At 28.0% G+C, this 17,757-nt stretch overlaps 4 protein-coding genes across 8 annotated transcripts; 2 read left to right on the top strand and 2 right to left on the bottom strand.

Moving 5' to 3' along the window:
• Nucleotides 1-150: 150 nt before the first annotated feature.
• LOC105204376 (survival of motor neuron-related-splicing factor 30) lies at nt 151-6,668 on the bottom strand. 2 transcript variants are annotated; one of them, XM_011173436.3, is made up of 6 exons: nt 6,238-6,668; nt 5,898-6,121; nt 3,118-3,267; nt 2,842-2,847; nt 1,014-1,164; nt 151-946 (listed from the first exon to the last, which is right to left on the bottom strand). In XM_011173436.3, exons 1-6 carry the CDS (start codon nt 6,274-6,276, stop codon nt 803-805), a joined length of 714 nt encoding a protein of 237 aa, XP_011171738.1. In that variant the 5' UTR covers nt 6,277-6,668; the 3' UTR covers nt 151-802. The 2 variants fall into 2 exon arrangements, with proteins under 2 accessions (XP_011171738.1, XP_011171739.1); XM_011173437.3 differs by lacking the exon at nt 2,842-2,847 and having other exon boundaries at nt 6,238-6,667.
• A 120-nt stretch (nt 6,669-6,788) lies between these two features.
• On the top strand, nt 6,789-10,910 carry LOC105204378 (peflin). Of its 2 annotated transcripts, XM_026140039.2 has the most exons (5): nt 6,813-6,932; nt 7,056-7,085; nt 7,315-7,489; nt 9,322-9,600; nt 10,515-10,910. In XM_026140039.2, exons 2-5 carry the CDS (start codon nt 7,074-7,076, stop codon nt 10,604-10,606), a joined length of 558 nt encoding a protein of 185 aa, XP_025995824.1. In that variant the 5' UTR covers nt 6,813-6,932; nt 7,056-7,073; the 3' UTR covers nt 10,607-10,910. The 2 variants fall into 2 exon arrangements, with proteins under 2 accessions (XP_025995825.1, XP_025995824.1); XM_026140040.2 differs by lacking the exon at nt 7,056-7,085 and having other exon boundaries at nt 6,789-6,932.
• On the top strand, nt 10,630-12,801 carry LOC105204382. Of its 3 annotated transcripts, none has more exons than XM_039452827.1 (4): nt 10,630-10,667; nt 11,957-12,210; nt 12,296-12,424; nt 12,633-12,801. In XM_039452827.1, the coding sequence occupies exons 2-4, from the start codon at nt 12,096-12,098 to the stop codon at nt 12,761-12,763; spliced, it is 375 nt and encodes a 124-aa protein (XP_039308761.1). In that variant the 5' UTR covers nt 10,630-10,667; nt 11,957-12,095; the 3' UTR covers nt 12,764-12,801. The 3 variants fall into 3 exon arrangements, with proteins under 3 accessions (XP_039308761.1, XP_039308759.1, XP_039308760.1); XM_039452825.1 differs by lacking the exon at nt 10,630-10,667 and adding an exon at nt 11,262-11,804 and having other exon boundaries at nt 12,633-12,791; XM_039452826.1 differs by lacking the exon at nt 10,630-10,667 and adding an exon at nt 11,284-11,490 and having other exon boundaries at nt 12,633-12,791.
• Nucleotides 12,802-13,419: 618 nt separating this feature from the next.
• Nucleotides 13,420-17,658, bottom strand: LOC105204379 (tripartite motif-containing protein 45). Its single transcript, XM_011173443.3, has 6 exons — nt 17,483-17,658; nt 17,212-17,405; nt 16,090-16,346; nt 14,938-15,158; nt 14,642-14,842; nt 13,420-14,076 (listed from the first exon to the last, which is right to left on the bottom strand). The coding sequence occupies exons 2-6, from the start codon at nt 17,397-17,399 to the stop codon at nt 13,837-13,839; spliced, it is 1,107 nt and encodes a 368-aa protein (XP_011171745.1). The 5' UTR covers nt 17,400-17,405; nt 17,483-17,658; the 3' UTR covers nt 13,420-13,836.
• Between the last annotated feature and the right edge of the window lie 99 nt (nt 17,659-17,757).

Here is a 17,757-nt window from a genome sequence, read left to right as displayed (position 1 = left end):
AGAATTTTCTTAGCTAATTACTTTTTTTATCACTATGTCTAATCTATAATTTATCACATCCAATTTATAATTTACATCGTCTACATGAAACAAGATTTGGATAAACATAACATAAACAATACGTAAATAATCCATATAGACATAATCTTGAAATTTACAACTTTGAATATTAGTATATTTTAATAATAAAAATAAAATATTACAAAAAAAGCCTTTTCTCTATTACTAGTATCATTAATACGTGTGTGTGTGTGTGTGTGTGTGTGTGCGTATGTGTGTGCGCGCGCGTGTGTATAGCGTGCGCGTATCATATACACACACATTAATATACATATAATTCTTTATTAATAATGATCCTTTTAATCTATTTCCCTTTACTTAATTTGCATTATACATATACATACAACATTCACACAGTCTCTTATTAAAGATAAAAGTGTCTTCAAAGAAACTGCACATTAAAGTATACATTTATTTCTATTAATTGAGATTGTAAACAAGTTATATTCACGGAAATGTATTAATCTAAAAACACATTTATTCGCTGCAGTTACTTTTTGAATTATGGTAAAAAATTTGAAACTGTCTCGGTATTTGTAAGATCAGTGCTGCTAAGAGAAGATATTATTCACACTTCACTTGAAACCGTTAATCTCGCAAAGACGTTCTCCAATGTCATTCATCCACATACTGCCAAAGCGTTTATAAACCAGTCTTTGATATAATATGATGATAATTTCACGACAACTTTCTATCTCTTCCACCAGTTAGTTATATCTCTATTTATTTACATATAAGTTATTTAAGCTCCTCGCCTCCATTTCTCCCCGTTACTAAACTTTGTCATTTCTCGACCGCTGACACCACAGGTACCAATTCCCACGCGACCATTCACGTTCTCTGGTGTCGCAAAGATGCTCTTCTTTATGACACCTTTCTTCGAAGACTGCACAGAACAAAAACATTTGTAATAAAGATGTGCTTTAAATACATGTTATTTTAATAAAACGTACCTTATTAGTAAATGCTAGCCATTTGTTCTTTTCTAATTCGCGTTCCTCCTCCAATTCCTTGAATCGTTGTAATTTCCTTTGTTTCTTCTTTTTAAGATATTCCCTTTGCTTGTTTGGATCCGAACCTGCAACTGCAGCTGCTTGCATTTTCCTGTAAATGAATAAATCTATCTCATCTAGCTAAATAAATAAATTTATATATGTATATGCAGAATAATAATAGAAAAAATATATTAATCCCTATTCTTAGCGTATAATGATAAAAATATAGAATCAATAATGTTTTTTTTATATTGTTATGTTTTTTTATACTACTACTTTTTACTTGATTCTAAATATTAATGTTTTGATGCATATATCAATTACTTATAATCCATTTATAAAAATTGGCACATTTACATTTACACACACACACGCACGCACGCACGCACGCACGCACGCACGCACGCACGCACGCACGCACGCACGCACGCACGCACGCACGCACGCACGCACGCACGCACGCACGCACGCACGCACGCACGCACGCACGCACGCACGCACGCACGCACGCACGCACGCACGCACGCACGCACGCACGCACGCACGCACGCACGCACGCACGCACGCACGCACGCACGCACGCACGCACGCACGCACGCACGCACGCACGCACGCACGCACGCACGCACGCACGCACGCACGCACGCACGCACGCACGCACGCACGCACGCACGCACACACACACACACACACACACATATATAAAATGTGTGTGTGTGTGTGTAAATGTAAATGTGTGTGTGTGTGTGTGTGTGTGTGTGTGTGTGTGTGTGTGTGTGTGTGTGTGTGTGTAATTGTATATGATATTATTATATACAGGGTGTCCTGTAATGCTTCATAAATATTTCAGTGAGCGAAAGAGGATGAAATTTTGAACTAAAAGTTTCTTTGTCAATTTTGGCTCAGATCATTATTTACCGACTTATTAACGGTTAAAGTTGATCAATCAGATTGCGCTCAGCCAAAGCGCCCAGAAGCGTAGCAATTTATTTTTACTCATTTACCTATTTATTTGATTATTCACCTACCTATTTATTGATTTATTTATTTATTAATATAAAGAATTAGAATAACATTTTAATCGGGAGAATGTTTACAATAAGCGAGGAGCCTCACGGCACGCTACGCTTCTGGGCGCTTTGGCTGAGCGGGTTCTGATTTAATCAACTTTAACCGTTAATAAGTCGGTAAATAATGCTCTGAGCCAAAATTGGCAAAGGAACTTTTAGTTCAAAATTTCATCCTCTTTCGCTCCCTGAAATATTTATGAAGCATTACGGTACACCCTGTATAGAATATAATTTAAGGGTTCCTACAAAAACCAAATTCATTTTTTTAATCTGAATTATAGCACCAAATCATTCTCTATTAATAACATTATATTGTAAACAATTTTGTTCCGATAAGAATCAAACAAAAAAATAGAAAATATAAATATAAATAAGTATAAATATAAAATTTCCATAAGAATCAAGCAAATCCAGTTTTTTTATTTTTGTTTTTTAATGATCTTCAAAATATTAATCAAAACCTAAATAATCACAATTTTAATCAAAGCCTAAAAAAAACTTTGTTCTCATACCTTATTACATATCAGAAAAAAAATTTATTGTATTTACATAATGTATAGTTTAAAGATAATTTGTTTTCTAAAAATTTAACTTTTTGGACTTGCTAGATTTTTGTAAGGAATCCTTTAAGTATAATTCTTTAATTCTTTTGCACATATAATTATACTATTAGTTTTCAAAGATGTGATACCAGAGAATCGGGTTTTTCTTATTACCTTTTCCTGGAGCCCAACGATGCACACGGATCGCGTGACATCAAAGAACAAATGAACAATAACGAGCATATTTCAGACGTAATACCGTACCATGACGTCAATTCAGAAAATATGAGACAGAAGAAGGAAAAAATAAATGATTAGTAAATCGTCGTCTTACATCTTTTACATTTCTCATAATGACAGACACGTGCAAAATCATAATATTTTACAATGGTTCACAATGATCACAAACATCGTTATTGTAGACATCAGATTAGATTAAAAGTGACTTACTTTGATTTCTGATCCGCCCAATCTGATGCTGGCCTCTTAGCAACAGATTTCAACTGACTGAGCATAGTTACATCAGTATTTTTGTACTCATTGAATGTTACATTTACTATTCCATCTTCACTTATCGCGTCTATAGTTGCTTCATAATACCTGCAAAATTTTGCAAAATATAATATTAGAAAGTTACATCATTGAGATATTTCATATTAAACCAATTATCATATCTTTTTAAATAAATCATTTTCAATGGCTTGCTTTTTAAATAATTGAGCCATAATTAATATTTTATTTACTCTTCCTTTTTTGCCTGTTTAATGTTTTTTTTAATAGTCAACATTAAATAAAGTTTTTGGTAGTAAAAATTAAAATTTTCTTAAAATAAAGTCCGATGTTAACTATAAAATAAATTTTGAAAATAAAGCAAATTAATAATCTTGCTAAAATCCTTTTTGATTGACCATTGGAGTTTCTTAAATAAAAATAATTTTTCAATAATCTTTCCAAAAATCTTTTTACCATAGGAGCATGATTTACCAACGTACGATACGTATTTCTAACATATATTAGAAATTACAAATGCGTGCTCCTATGGTAAAAAGTGGGAACGTTCATTAATAATCACCCTGTATATAGGTTCTAGCAATATAAGCTCAAATAAAGCTTGCAAAATCTTTTATAAATCGCCGCAATAAATAACAGACTTATTCTTTTATTACTGCATTGGACTGTATTAAAACTTTCTATGATACTTTGGCCAAACTTCAAATATAGAATGTCTCAAAATTGGCGAAACAAAATGTAGTAAAAAAATTCTTAAAAAATTAAAAAAGTTATTTGTAAATTTTTATCTTATTTATTTCAGGCATATAAAAGTTAAAAATTACTATTTACAGATTATGTTTAGATGATCATATATTCAAGATTCGCGCGTACAGTATTAAGAGACCAGTGCAGCAGGATTTTGCAATTTTTAATAATGAGTATCAGTATCGTTTTAATGTCATTAAGTGGATATTATATATGATAAAAAAAGCCGCGCAAAGATAATGTAATCATACTGTTGTTAAAAGTTACAGAATTCTTACTGTAATAGATCAGCTTTAAAATTTTAATATCCAGATTGATAAAAATCATGTTTCTTTTTAAAAGAACAAAGTGCAGTAGAGTCTCTTTAACTTTGACCCTATGGGGTAATAAAAGCGAAATGCCAAAGTTGTAGAATAGTCACCATGTACTTTGTGCGAGCAAAGTACATAGTGATTGGTAAATTTGTGCTGTGGTAAAGATATTCTGTAAAAGGAAAGGAAACAATATTAGTGTTTGTGAAAGTATGTGTGAAGGAATACAAAAATTATAGAGGACCAAAATTAAGAAAATTCTATTCTATTGTTTTTTGTTCAAAACATATTTTAAATAAAAGTACATATTTTAAACACATAAAAATATAAAATAAATATATAATCTACAAATTTTTTATATAATTATGATAATTATATAATTAATAATTATTTCTAAATTTTATTTCATTTCTGTGTTTTAAAAAAATATAAAGAAGTGATCATATATTATATAATCAATGGCTGTATTTAGAAGAAAAAAAGTTTTATATCTATGGTTTTAAAATTTTTCATTTTTAATAAAAATAAATATAAATTTAATGTAATTAAATATTCTGTATACTCTGGTATATAAAGAATATATTATTTAATTCCTAAAAAATTTTATTTGAATATTAAAATCTAAATAATAGAATCAAAAATATAATTATTGTTTACATCTTCGTACGTTTTGAATATTTTTATAAGACTTATATTTAATAAATAACTTTCTCATAATTTTTATTGAAATAAATAGAAATAAATATTATACATAATTAAAAATAAGTATACAAATATTATTTCTCTAAAATCTATATTAAATTTTTTTCTTATAAAAAATATGCTTTAACATTTGTTTCATAATATAAATTTATAAATATAAACATAACAATCTCACTTAGATCTTAAACAAAAACTAATATTTGAAATAAAAATTTTCAGATAACTCTTACTTGATTTTTCGAAAGCTTTTTTGTATTTAAATTCACAAAGAACCAACCAATTTCTATTGGTTTTGATCCTCAATGAAACTGATTGAAATTGCAGTATGTTATAGTTACTAAAATCTCAGGATTTATTAAAAACAAAAACTGATTTAGAATATTACTAAAATAGTAATAAAATATATTTCAAATATAGCAAAAAATGAGTTATTTTTAAGCTTTGTATCCATGAAGACTTTAGATGAGTGAGTTAAAACTATAACATACTACAGTTTCAGCCAATTTCACTAAAGACCAAAAGAAAGGGGTTTTTTTAGGACAGTTTGTATATCTATTTCATTTTAAGTATAATAAATATGTACAGTGCGGTGCATTAATTCAAAGAGCCTAGTAGATGGCTGACTTATCGATGCCACAGTCTAGCATATATTGTATAATGTTAGATTGTGGTGTTAATAAGTCAGCCATCTACTAGGCTCTTTGAATTATTGCACTGCACTGTACCAGTTCGTCTACAAAGAACAGATCTTGTGATTTATCTATTGCAATAATCTAACCAAAAAACTTGTTCTTTTTTCATATTCCAGGACTAAACTTGCATGATTCATCTTTCCTCTTTTTTTCATATTAATGAGAAAAAGAGAAAAGATAAATGCAAGAAATTTAGTCTTGAGATATAAAAAAGAACCAATCTTGAGATTCAATATAGTTGTGAACAATATGTCCAAATGATACTCACTTGCCATCCTCGCTCCAAGGTGCCATACACTGATCGCCGACTTTCCACTTATTGGCCAGAACTGCAAGCAAAATAGGATCTTTAGCATCCATGCCATTGGCTTGTCTTTTTTCCTGTTGTTGTGACTTAATTAAATCATGTGTCAGCTTTATTACTTCCTTCAGATCGAATTTCAGCTTTATCAACTCCTCATTATTCGGATCTGTCGTGAGAGCCGCTTCCACCTGAAATTTATAAAAGCATGTAAGAAGCCCGCCGTGGAGACATAGGTGGGTAAATGAGACCTTTGTGTCCAATCGATCGTGTCACGCGAGGTTAAGAGAGGAAAAACAAGGCTCACCTGCTGAAGTTGCAGCTTGTAATTCTGTAAATCATCCATGATGCCCGGCTTAGAAATGGCTTCTTCAAAACCACAACGCGAGAACTCAGCCTCCTCTTTTTGCTTGACTCAGAATTATCACGAAAATTAAGTGTTACCTCGTAAACACTCGCAATAACTTAACTGAACTTAACTCCAAGTTGACAAGAGCAAGCTCAGCTCAGCTTGGCTCAGCTTCAGCCAACCAAAGCAGTGCTGCCAATGTACCTCGTTGCTGACTTCCTCACTTTTAGCAACGTATGACAAAGGAGAAATTCAGAGAAAATCGGCAAAGGTCGGTTAACAAGAATAAAAAAAGAAAACCGATTATCTACCAAAAAAATTCAGATTTACTGATCAGAAATGTCTAGAACGTATTGACACTGAAAATGCTGAAAAGTATATATATGTTGGAGCATGAGATGCGAACAAACCTAGAGCGTCATTGAAGCAACCAATCGGTTCATTTCAGCAACCAATTTTCTCTTTTCGGAATAACGCTGATTGGTTGCTTCAATGACAGACTATTCCGCAGTTCTTTCCGCACCGTGTGATTTCACCCTAATGATACTTTAATGGGATCGTAAATACGAAAGTCATAAATGGTTATATGTTCTGTGTAAAGATCTAGGCCTCTCTTCCAGCATCCAGCTCTCTGTCCAATATATTTCAACGAAGTATGCTATTAGCGCGCAAATGCGTCTGTTATTATGTAATGCTATTGAAAACGCAAAGTCTCAATAACAAACTAAACAAGAATTCCACGGTGTAAATACATTGTAATTTGTGTGCTATCCTAGGGTTAGGAAGTTTCAATCATGGCATATCCGGTAATTCTGAATAAATTGTAACAATTACATTTGCACGCAGTAACCAGACAATGCACGCTTTATCATTTTGCTTCAATTTATTATAAATATTTCTGAATCACCCGATGCGCGCACATTAAATCAATTACTCCGATTCACGGACAAAAATTGACATTTGATTTAATTATACAGCTTGTTCCGACTGTTTGCGATTTTTTTTAATTGTATTTGTTTTATCTATTGCTTCAAGAGCGCAATGTTTGGCTCTACCGACCCAGAATCGGAGATAAATCCAGAAGTACAACGATGGTTTACCATGGTGGATAAGGACAGAAGTGGACATATAACGGCTTCAGAATTACAGTTAGCATTAGCCAATGGTCAGGGCGGCACCTTTTCTGATACAGCATGTAAATTAATGATTGGTACGTTTGCACATTTTGTATATTTTTGTATATTTACTTGACAAATGAAAGAGAGAACAGTATATCGAGTCTAAATCCTTTGGAGTTGATGGTGGGCCTATTACACTTACAGTTAATTATAAATCTTGAATTATTGTTATTATAAAATAAACTCAAGGCTGTATGTGTTACAATGTATTACATTACATCTTAAGATATTACCAAAAATTTGGGAATTTTACAGATTGTTCTATTAATACATATTACATTACATCTTAAGATATTACCAAAAATTTGGGAATTTTATAGATTGTTCTATTAATACATTAGAATGTTTGTGTTAACTTTGAACATAATTCTCTTATTAGATTGAAAGTTATTTTTGTTTACTTTTTATTCTCAAAATTGTATTTGTATTACTACAAATTTGATGAGGAAGTAGTAAATTAAATCAATTTTTTATGTATATTAATAAAACTATAATAAATATTTATGCAATGGTTTATTTGAACCCACTTACTCATTTAAAAGTTATTTACCTAAAACTTTAATAAAATTAGGATCAAGTAAGATAGAATTGTTAAAATTATGTTTGTAGTACTTACAAATTTGATATGAAAGTATTATTATAAATTACATGTAATTTTTTACATATATTAATAAAACTTCAATAAATATTCATACAAACTTTATATTGATCTATTTACATGATTATTTATACTTCATTAGCTATTATAAATCATATTATTCACTATGTATTTTGTTCTTTGCAGCTGATTTCAGAAAAAAAAGAATATGTAAGATTTTTAATTCTAAGAAGTCTTAATTCTAAGAAGTCTTAATTCTAAGAAGTTTTTAAATTTTAATAACTTTTAGCTGGTATTTAGAGATTGGATATTATAAATAATTTTTCTATTAGCATTTGTATTCCAGAATTGTATATCTTTATTTTTTCAATACCAGTATTCTAAAAATCTTTAAGAAAGATTGGTATTGGACGTTTTACTGATATATCTAATTTTTCGGTAATATTCATATAATAACCATTATATAACGATATATTTTTTATATTTATTGAATATAAAAACTTTTGCACAAATAATTTTTAATTCAAGCCATGTTGAGTGATAATTTGCAAATGTTATTTGTAAATGCATAGGTATAACACATAAAGCATACTTTATAATTAACAAAAGTCATAAATGATAAGAGTCGTCTAATCTCATATTTATCTAAATTAGTCTTTTTAAATGATATTTTGATATCTTTTTACATCATTTTGGCATGGAAAAAATATCAATGAATTTAGTATGTTAATGTTTTTCTAATGTTGTTAAAAAATTTATTTATAATGAAAAAATTTTGCTGATATTTTATTTCTATATATTTATATATTTTATTAGATTTTTGTAATTTTTAAAAGATATACATTAAGAATGTCTTATAAATCAAATCGTTTAATAATAATATAAGGTATAATATTAATTTAATGCCTAAAAAGTATATTGTATAATTATATACATATTATATGTATACCGGTATTTATATCATTGATTTTTATTTCAGTTTTATATAATTACTGATTTTTTAAAATTAATTTTAATGCTGATATTGTATAGTCAAAACATTTTCAATATTTATTTGTTTTTATATAGCTTATGTCATATTGGTTCTTTGAAACCAATATGACATAAGCTATTTAATTAGTGCCCTTAGTTTATAAATTAAATAGATCTCACAAACTCAGCATTAGTAACTGTGTGTTATAAATTGTAATGTTTTTTTCTGAAGGACTAAACTCTCTTCTTTGTAAAAACACCTAAATAATAATAATAATTTGATCTTCTCAACAGGTATGTTTGACAAAGAAAAGAATGGCACCATAAATGTAACAGAATTCCAAGCTCTTTACAATTACATAAATTCTTGGCTCGGCGTATTTCGTGGCTTCGACCACGACAATTCGGGTAGTATACAAGAGAATGAATTAAGCGCGGCTTTAACACAAATGGGGTACAGGCTTAGTCCAGAATTCATTCAATTCCTCATAAAGAAGAGTGATCTTCGTGGTCATCAATCCATCACTGTCGACCAATTTATAGTATTGTGTGTTCAAATACAGAGGTTTACAGGTAACTGTTCAAAGTTATTTATATAGAAAGAATAAAAAAGTTTTATAATAGTGTCGTTTATTGATCTGTTCAAAGATGTTTAACCTTTTTAGTTTACATGACATTTATAGACATTATGCAGGAAATGTCTTCAATGTAGATGACATCTATAAAATTTATCTACACTAGGTGGAGTTAAATGATTTTTTACAAATATTGTTTAAAATGTTCGAAAATTTAATGATTTTCTAGTTTTTAAGATTGATGATTTTGAATTTGTGATCAGAATTTTAAAATTTACTAATATGAATTTAAAATAACGAGACATAACTACTTTTCCCACAATCGTAACTGCAAATACTACAGCTACTCTATTTCTTCAGCAGCAGCGATGGAAGCAAAATGTTATAATTTATAATCATACTGCTGAAATACTTTGAAATGCTTGATTGATTGCGTTCTGCGAATGCTTCAAAGCATTTGTAGTGAGACTTTATCCGTATCCTGTATTAATTACTTTTTTCAAACGTAAATTTAGGATAAAGTTTATCTATTTTAAACCTGTGTATACTTATTCTCTTAATACAGCTAAAAAAAATTAACTGCAATTGATTTATAAAATATTTTGTGATTTTTATAACCGTTTTTCTGAATTTGTATTAATAAACTTTAAAATTTTATAAAATATATACATATACATATATATATATATATATATATATATATATATATATATATATGTATGTATGTATGTATGTATGTATGTATGTATGCATATAAATCAATATATAAAAATGTCTTATACATTTTAAACTCACTTTTGTATTTTGAAGTTTCTGAAAGGGTTAACTGAACATCTATACATGCATAATTTAATATTATAATATTTGTCATAATTTAAACATGTTTGTTTATTAACATATGTTGTGTTACAGAAGCATTTAGGACAAGAGATAAAGATCAAACGGGCACAATCACTATTGGATTTGAAGATTTTCTGGGGGTAGCTCTCAGTTGCAGTATATAACGTCTTCGTATTTTAATATTGTTAATATATTATTTTTTAATGATAGAAAATAATGTAAAATGTAAGTTGTTTTTGTACATGTAGGTACTTGGGCATATAAAAGATCTGTTTATATTTAGAAATTTTAGGGGAAAGGGAAATAAGATAAAGTAGGTAAGAGATGAATTGTTAATGTTTCTAAATTAATAGGAACGGGTCAATACTTTAATTCATTAGAGAATTTAGATAATAATAAATAATCGTAGTTTGATTTCAATCTGTTCACAAAAATGGATAAAACAATAAGAAATGTGTTTAAGCTGCATCTATATGTAATTTTTTAGTGTTTATAAATATTTTCATTTTCTTTATAAAATCATATTATAAAAGCATACAATAACATGTTAATATTTTTCATTTTTTAATATTATTTTTATATTTAATAAATAAATACGACGACTGTGGATAGTTTTTTTTTTTTTTATTTTAACAGCATTTTAATTACATGTAACACAATTTTAATCGTAATATATATCGTAATTTTAATAATTTTATTTTTACAAATTACATAACATATTATTTGTTCCATTTACATTTTATTTTACTACCACTAATAAAATTAAAACAATATTAAGTTTATTATAATAAATTTTTTATTTGTAAGTATATATTTAACTTTACTTGACTGTCATTTTATTTGTATATGGAAGTGAGATGAAATGGAATGTTTTTAAAAAATTTTAAAAAGTGCTAATTTATTCAACAACTTTTACAGATGACAAGCTTTTTAATAAATCTAAAAAAAAGATTATTTTTGAAAAAAGAAAAAAATTATCACAGAAATTAGGAAAAAAGTTGACAAACATCTTATCTCCTTTTCCCTCATATATTTCTTTCACTATTGAGTAAGTTTAGTAAGCTTTATATATACTGAATTACAACGACATTCTTAACGTAAGATAAGTTTGTTAATAAATATAAGAAGCGCTAAAATTATGCTTTCTACCAATTCCGTTATGTATAGTACCTCAAATGACAATGTTTATTTTACATTCATACACATTGTTGACAATACTTGACAAAGTGTTGCAATAAAAATGAATATCACTTGACAATGTGTAATGCAAGATACATTGAACAACACAGCCTATGACTTTGTATATTTAATGTATCATATATGATAAAAGAGAAATGACTGGTGTATATTTTTTTAATTTAAGTAATTATCCATTGTATTATCTATTGTCTGTGACATGTATTTAGTATTATTTCTGTCACTACATAAAGAGTTACTTATTCATAAGATTTATAAATTTATTTTTTTTACAAACTTTTTAAGTGCATGAAATAAATAAGAATTTTTTTATACAGATACTTTGAGACTACTATAGACGCTTCAAATTTACAAGACTACAAAATTATATTACTTCATATAAAACAAGCTCGCGAAAGAATTCAAGAATTTGAACGATTACAAAAAGCACGACATCTTCTGAATGCTATTTCATTAATGAATGATTTACTTGCTGATGGGTCTGAGATAGAAATACTATCGCTTGCTGGAATAATCGTGAAGAGATTAAATAAATTAGGCGTGACAAATATAACGATAGATAAAGAAAACGGTATGTATTCGACATACATTAGTTTTTCTTTTGTATGATATACATGTATTTTCCTTTTAGAATTATGTATTACATTATGTTGCAGAATATTGGTACAAAAATACAAGATTATCAGCTTTGAGACTTACACATAGCGGCATTTATCATTGTTGCACATTTTGCTCTAGTGGTGGAAAAAAGGAAATTACTTGTGGCTGTAGAGGCACCATGCCTGGTAAGAATTTTACAAGTTAAATTTTTAAATAAAATATACATTGAACCAATAAAATAAAAAAATTAATCCATAAAAGCAATATCTGCAATACTAATAGTATAATGTAAAACATTTAAAATACATAAAAAAACAATTTTTAATAATTGTTACTTAAAATTTAGAAATAAATAAAGATTGAGATAAACATAAGAAAAAAATTTTTGTAAAGGTGGATATAAAGGTTGTGGTCATGGACATATTGGACATCCAGGCTTTAACCACTGGTCTTGCTGTGGATCCATATTACGTAATGGTCGTTGTTTAATTATACGAAAAACCACGCATCAACTTATATTATGAATTTTAATAAATTAATAAATATATCTTCTGTGTATAAATATAATTTCAATATTCCACTTAAAAAAATGAAGACATTATTTAGACTTTGTATCTTTAAAAGGAATGAAAATATTATTTCAAGAAATTGAGTATATTTATATGTGTTTAATTAGTTGAAATATATTTGTAATTTTTGAAATAATTAGAGATTAAAAATTTCCACATTCTCATTAAAAGTTAAATAAAATTTTATGTCGAACAAAAATAATAATCTCATATACAATATTTAAGTCTTATTCTGCAACAGCTTATCTGATAATCAAAATTTATAGCTTTAAAATCATCAGAAATGCAGAAATACTTAATAAAATATAACGCTGGTTATTGAGCATCTCTATACGAGAAAAACGAAAAAGTAAGAATAGAAAAAATATGAAATTTATAACATTATGCTTTATACTTACCTTGATTTTATCGCTTTATTTAGATGAAAAGTATCGCACAATATATATAAAAAAACATGAAAAAAAATATTTTATACATGCCATGTATACATACATATAAGTTAATATGCATATATGTATAAATTAAATTATATTTATATGTGCATATTTTTTATGTATAATTTTTTAAAATATATTTACACATACATCAGGATATATACATCAAATCAGGTGCACTTTTCATTTATCATTTATTAATTACAAATGTTTGCAATATATTTAACTAAACTTAGACATAACACGTTTGAAATCATCAGTCGCAATATAACTCGTTCTTGCTTAATATTACATTAATAAAATATATTCAAATTGTACAATAATTTTAATAATTCTAGTCAGTCTATGCATCAAAGTTTTGGAATGTATATTTTGGTAATGCGTACCTCAAATGACAACTTTTCTTTTACTCTTTCCTTATTAATCACATGACAATTGTATCACAATAGGATGTGCTACTAAGAATTTTGTTTTTGCACAGTTTTATACATCGAAATGCATTTTTATTATATAATTAAAATTAACAAATTCTTAAACATTATATAGCAAGTTTTATTACGCATTTGCGTAATGTAATTTATATAATTTCCCGTTTTATAATATAATGCTATAGTTGGATACATACCTGCAAATCTTGGCTATATTGTGTGTTTCTTCAAGATCGTTAGTTGAAAATACATCATGGTTATATTGAATCAATAAATTATTTAGATATACTCTGGCTTTCTGCAACATCATTTCTAAATATGTACCAGCTCTTTTTCCCACTCCAATTGCATCTTCGCTAGCATGACCTCTATGTTGCATACTCCACATACATTCTTTGCATGTTACCTGAAAATTTTGTATTGTTTATTTATAAGTTAGATGATGTAAGTCATTAAATATAATAAATTACAAAAGAATTCATACGACCTCAATTGAAAATATCAATAATTTGAAGTTGATTGCATTTCCTTTGCATCCTTGTACATTTAAATTTAACACATTAAAAAATATCGTGCACGTAAAGTGTTAGGAGGAGCAGATAGAAAAAAATTTAAGGAGTAATTTTAGATGATGAAACAAAAATCAAAAATAACAATTGCAATTAAAGCTTCGTTTTTTAATAAGTGTTTTTATAATCACATGCTTTAGACACATTCTATGTGAATATTTAAATATTTAGAAGTACAAAATTAAAAATAAGAAAAGTTTAATGGATGCTTTGTTTTTTAAATGTAAATTTCATATACTTGGGTACTTTTTACGTATTTAAATATTTGTAATTAAAAAACAAAATCTTATTTGCAATTTTGCCATTCTTAATTATCGTTTCATTTTAACATCTAAAATTATTCTTTAAATTTTTTTTTATTTGCTGCCGAACACTATGTAGAAAGAAGAAATTTTCGTGAACCTGCTGACACGCAATACAATAAAATCTTAAAGCATGCGTCGGATGTATTTGGCATAAAATCGTTCGTCGTACTTTAGTAGCCTCCCACAGTGGCCTCATTAAATGTTTAATTGTTCTCACTTCTGTAATATTTTGTTGTTCATGTTGCCTGCCGCACTCCGAGCAAAAATTACGCAAACACGTTGAACATTGTATGAGTGCCTTAAAAGAATATGTACAGAAGAATCTATAAAATATTTCTGCTTTGCAATAAAATAAAATTCCAAAAGAAAGCATAGTAATATTTAGATCTTTACCGGAACTTCGCTTGTGCAGGTGTCGCAAAGTACTCTATTGACCAGTTTACGTCGCACTGTGTCCATGACCGAACGATGTTGCAAAGGATAGTGTGGCGGCGGTATGGCAGAATTAGCATTTGGCAAATGTGAGTCGCATAATGGACACGTTTCATAAATGTCGGGTTCTGCGTAAACTCGATTATTGTTATGTATTTCGCTCTTCGAAGGCACATTCGGAACTGCAAATATATATACAATTTTATCAATTTGTTTTAACTATAAATCCAAAGTACGATTAAGATATTCTCCTTTTCCTTTTCTATCTACCATTTTTGTATCCCTTTTTAAGATTTTTTTCAAAAAAAATATATATAAAAGTTGTAAATTTGTAACTTGATGTATTTTTCTTGATACTTGATATTTAAATACTCAATACAAATTCATTAGATTTTGGGCTATTAGTTAAATGTATACATATTAAAAGTAATATTGGTTCAATGTTATGATTTAAAAGATAGAAATTATTAGAGGTAAAAAGTTAAACAAATTTTTAATATACACAAATGTACTTCTTTTACAACCACCTTTTGTAAAATTGATTTTTGCAAAATTGGCAAAGTTTTTGAAAAAAAATCGTTTTTATTTTTTCTTTCGAGATATTCTTATTAGAAAAATCGAAATTTGCAATTGTTATTCAATTGCAGATCGGACGACAAGAAAAAATGTTACGAATATTTCCTAAAAATTTTAAGTCGAATTGAAACGAATGGGAACGTCCCATTTGGCCATGTTGTAAATGACCACCGCCATTTACAGCCCAACTTTTCTTTCTTGGAAAACAGCTAATCTGAATATTTTATATTAAATTAGTCAATTAGCGACGTGACAATCGAATATCAGCAGACCAGATTACCAAGTTGTGGTAATAATTTTGAAAAATGTTTCTGAGACCATTTAAAAGTTTACAAATAGTTTATATGTTAAAAACTTTAAATCTTTTACCTTTAATTTCTCAAGGCTTTAACTGTTTAAAGCCTCTAAAAAATATAAAAAAAAATTAATTTTTTGAAACTAAAAAGCGGAGATACCTTAAAAACAGTTACATTACTATCATTAAAAATATTGAATTGCGTTTTTCTTTGTTAAAATCAAACTTTTCCTCTCACTCACGTTTGCTCATTAATTCGTAAACGCAAGCTAAACATATAGGATGTAAGCAAGGAAGGAGTCTCGGTTCTTCCATTCTCTGCCCACATCTGGGACATTGGAAGTCCGCATTGTACGGTAATCTGTATAAAGAATGTATCGTTTCTCTCGGGTCTTCAACTTCGTTACCCATTTTGCTGCGAATGAAAACGGGGGAAGGCTGGGATGGAAAGACATTCGAATTGGACCAAAAAACACGCCTTTTTCGGGAATCTTCATTACTGAAAAAAATCGGAGTCATTTATATATATTGTGAAAATCACAACAATCTTAAAAATTCTATTCAAAGTCAATTATGTGATCAATGTTTCATAAAGTGAATATAATGAGTTATAATTTTAATTTGATTGAAAAAAATTATTTAAGATTTAAATAGTTTAAATGTAATAACAAGCGATGTTGCCATGTTTTCACCAGTGACGTCATATTAAAAAAAAATTGTAATTGTATAATTCATGAGTATGTCATAGTCTTACATAAAAAAATGATACAAATTTAATTTTTTAATTTCAAAATATTTTTTGTAAACTCCATTTTTTAAATGAATATAGTTCTTAAAATTCTTATATTTTGTTTATGATTAAGTTATTTAAATTTAAAAAAAATTTTTTTTTCTAATCAAGCAAAACAGGAACTATGAAAGATGAAAGTATTATCATGTTTTACTAGCAGAAAAACACAAATTAATATGTTCGTAAAGCTCAACAATAATAATTAATAAATGTTTGATATATAGCTACATATTTAATAGCTTCATATGTTAATTTTAATATTTTTCAGAAAAATTAACATTTTTTGTATATGAGAATCAAATTCAATAGTTCAAAAATTACAAAAAATTGCAACTGTAGTGTTGTTTTTACTTGCTACTTCAGAATATGGTTAAAATCATTTTACGCATATTTATTCATTGTCTTTATGCAAAGAAAATTATATGGCCGAGAAATTTAAAAAAAAATTCAGAAATATCTATACATTATACATCTATAAATTAATTATAAACTTATTCTCAAAAGGTGACCAAGTTCTTATGTTATGTGAAAAGATTAAAGAATTTCCTTAAGTGAATCTAAAGATATCGCTCACCGTTTGTTCGTAGATGCTACTGTTATTGGTTCGACGTGAATGAAATTTTCAGTATTTACACCTTTGTTCTTACATTCGACCAAATTTGCATAAATATGATCGCAGCTTCCGAGCTCACTGTTCACTGCAGTCTCGCGACCGCAACAACTTTTTGAAGAACGTTTTGCTGAACAATTTACGAAATCCATTGCCCGCTGAAAATGTGTACGTTATAACAAGAATGTGACACATATAATTTTCTTTGATCAATATCAAAATTGCAATATCTCACCGAGAAATTAAGATACAATTAACGGAAGATACGAAAGAATGAGTCAATGAGCCGCATGAAGTTCTCCTACTACTTAAAACTCGTTCTCGAACAGCGCAGCCGGTTAAAAATAACTTTAAAACATTGGCTATGAGCCAAACGTAAGCCAAGAAACTTGCCTTGAAACACAAAATCTTAGCTACTGGTCGTGAATTTATAGATATCTTTCTAATATTTAGATTGTCAATTCTTAATGAAATGTGGAAAAATCTTTTATTCTTCACAAACATTTTTCT

This window comes from Solenopsis invicta, chromosome 8, assembly GCF_016802725.1.
Source record: "Solenopsis invicta isolate M01_SB chromosome 8, UNIL_Sinv_3.0, whole genome shotgun sequence".
Taxonomy (NCBI): domain Eukaryota; kingdom Metazoa; phylum Arthropoda; class Insecta; order Hymenoptera; family Formicidae; genus Solenopsis; species Solenopsis invicta.
This window is presented reverse-complemented; position numbering and strand designations above follow the sequence as displayed.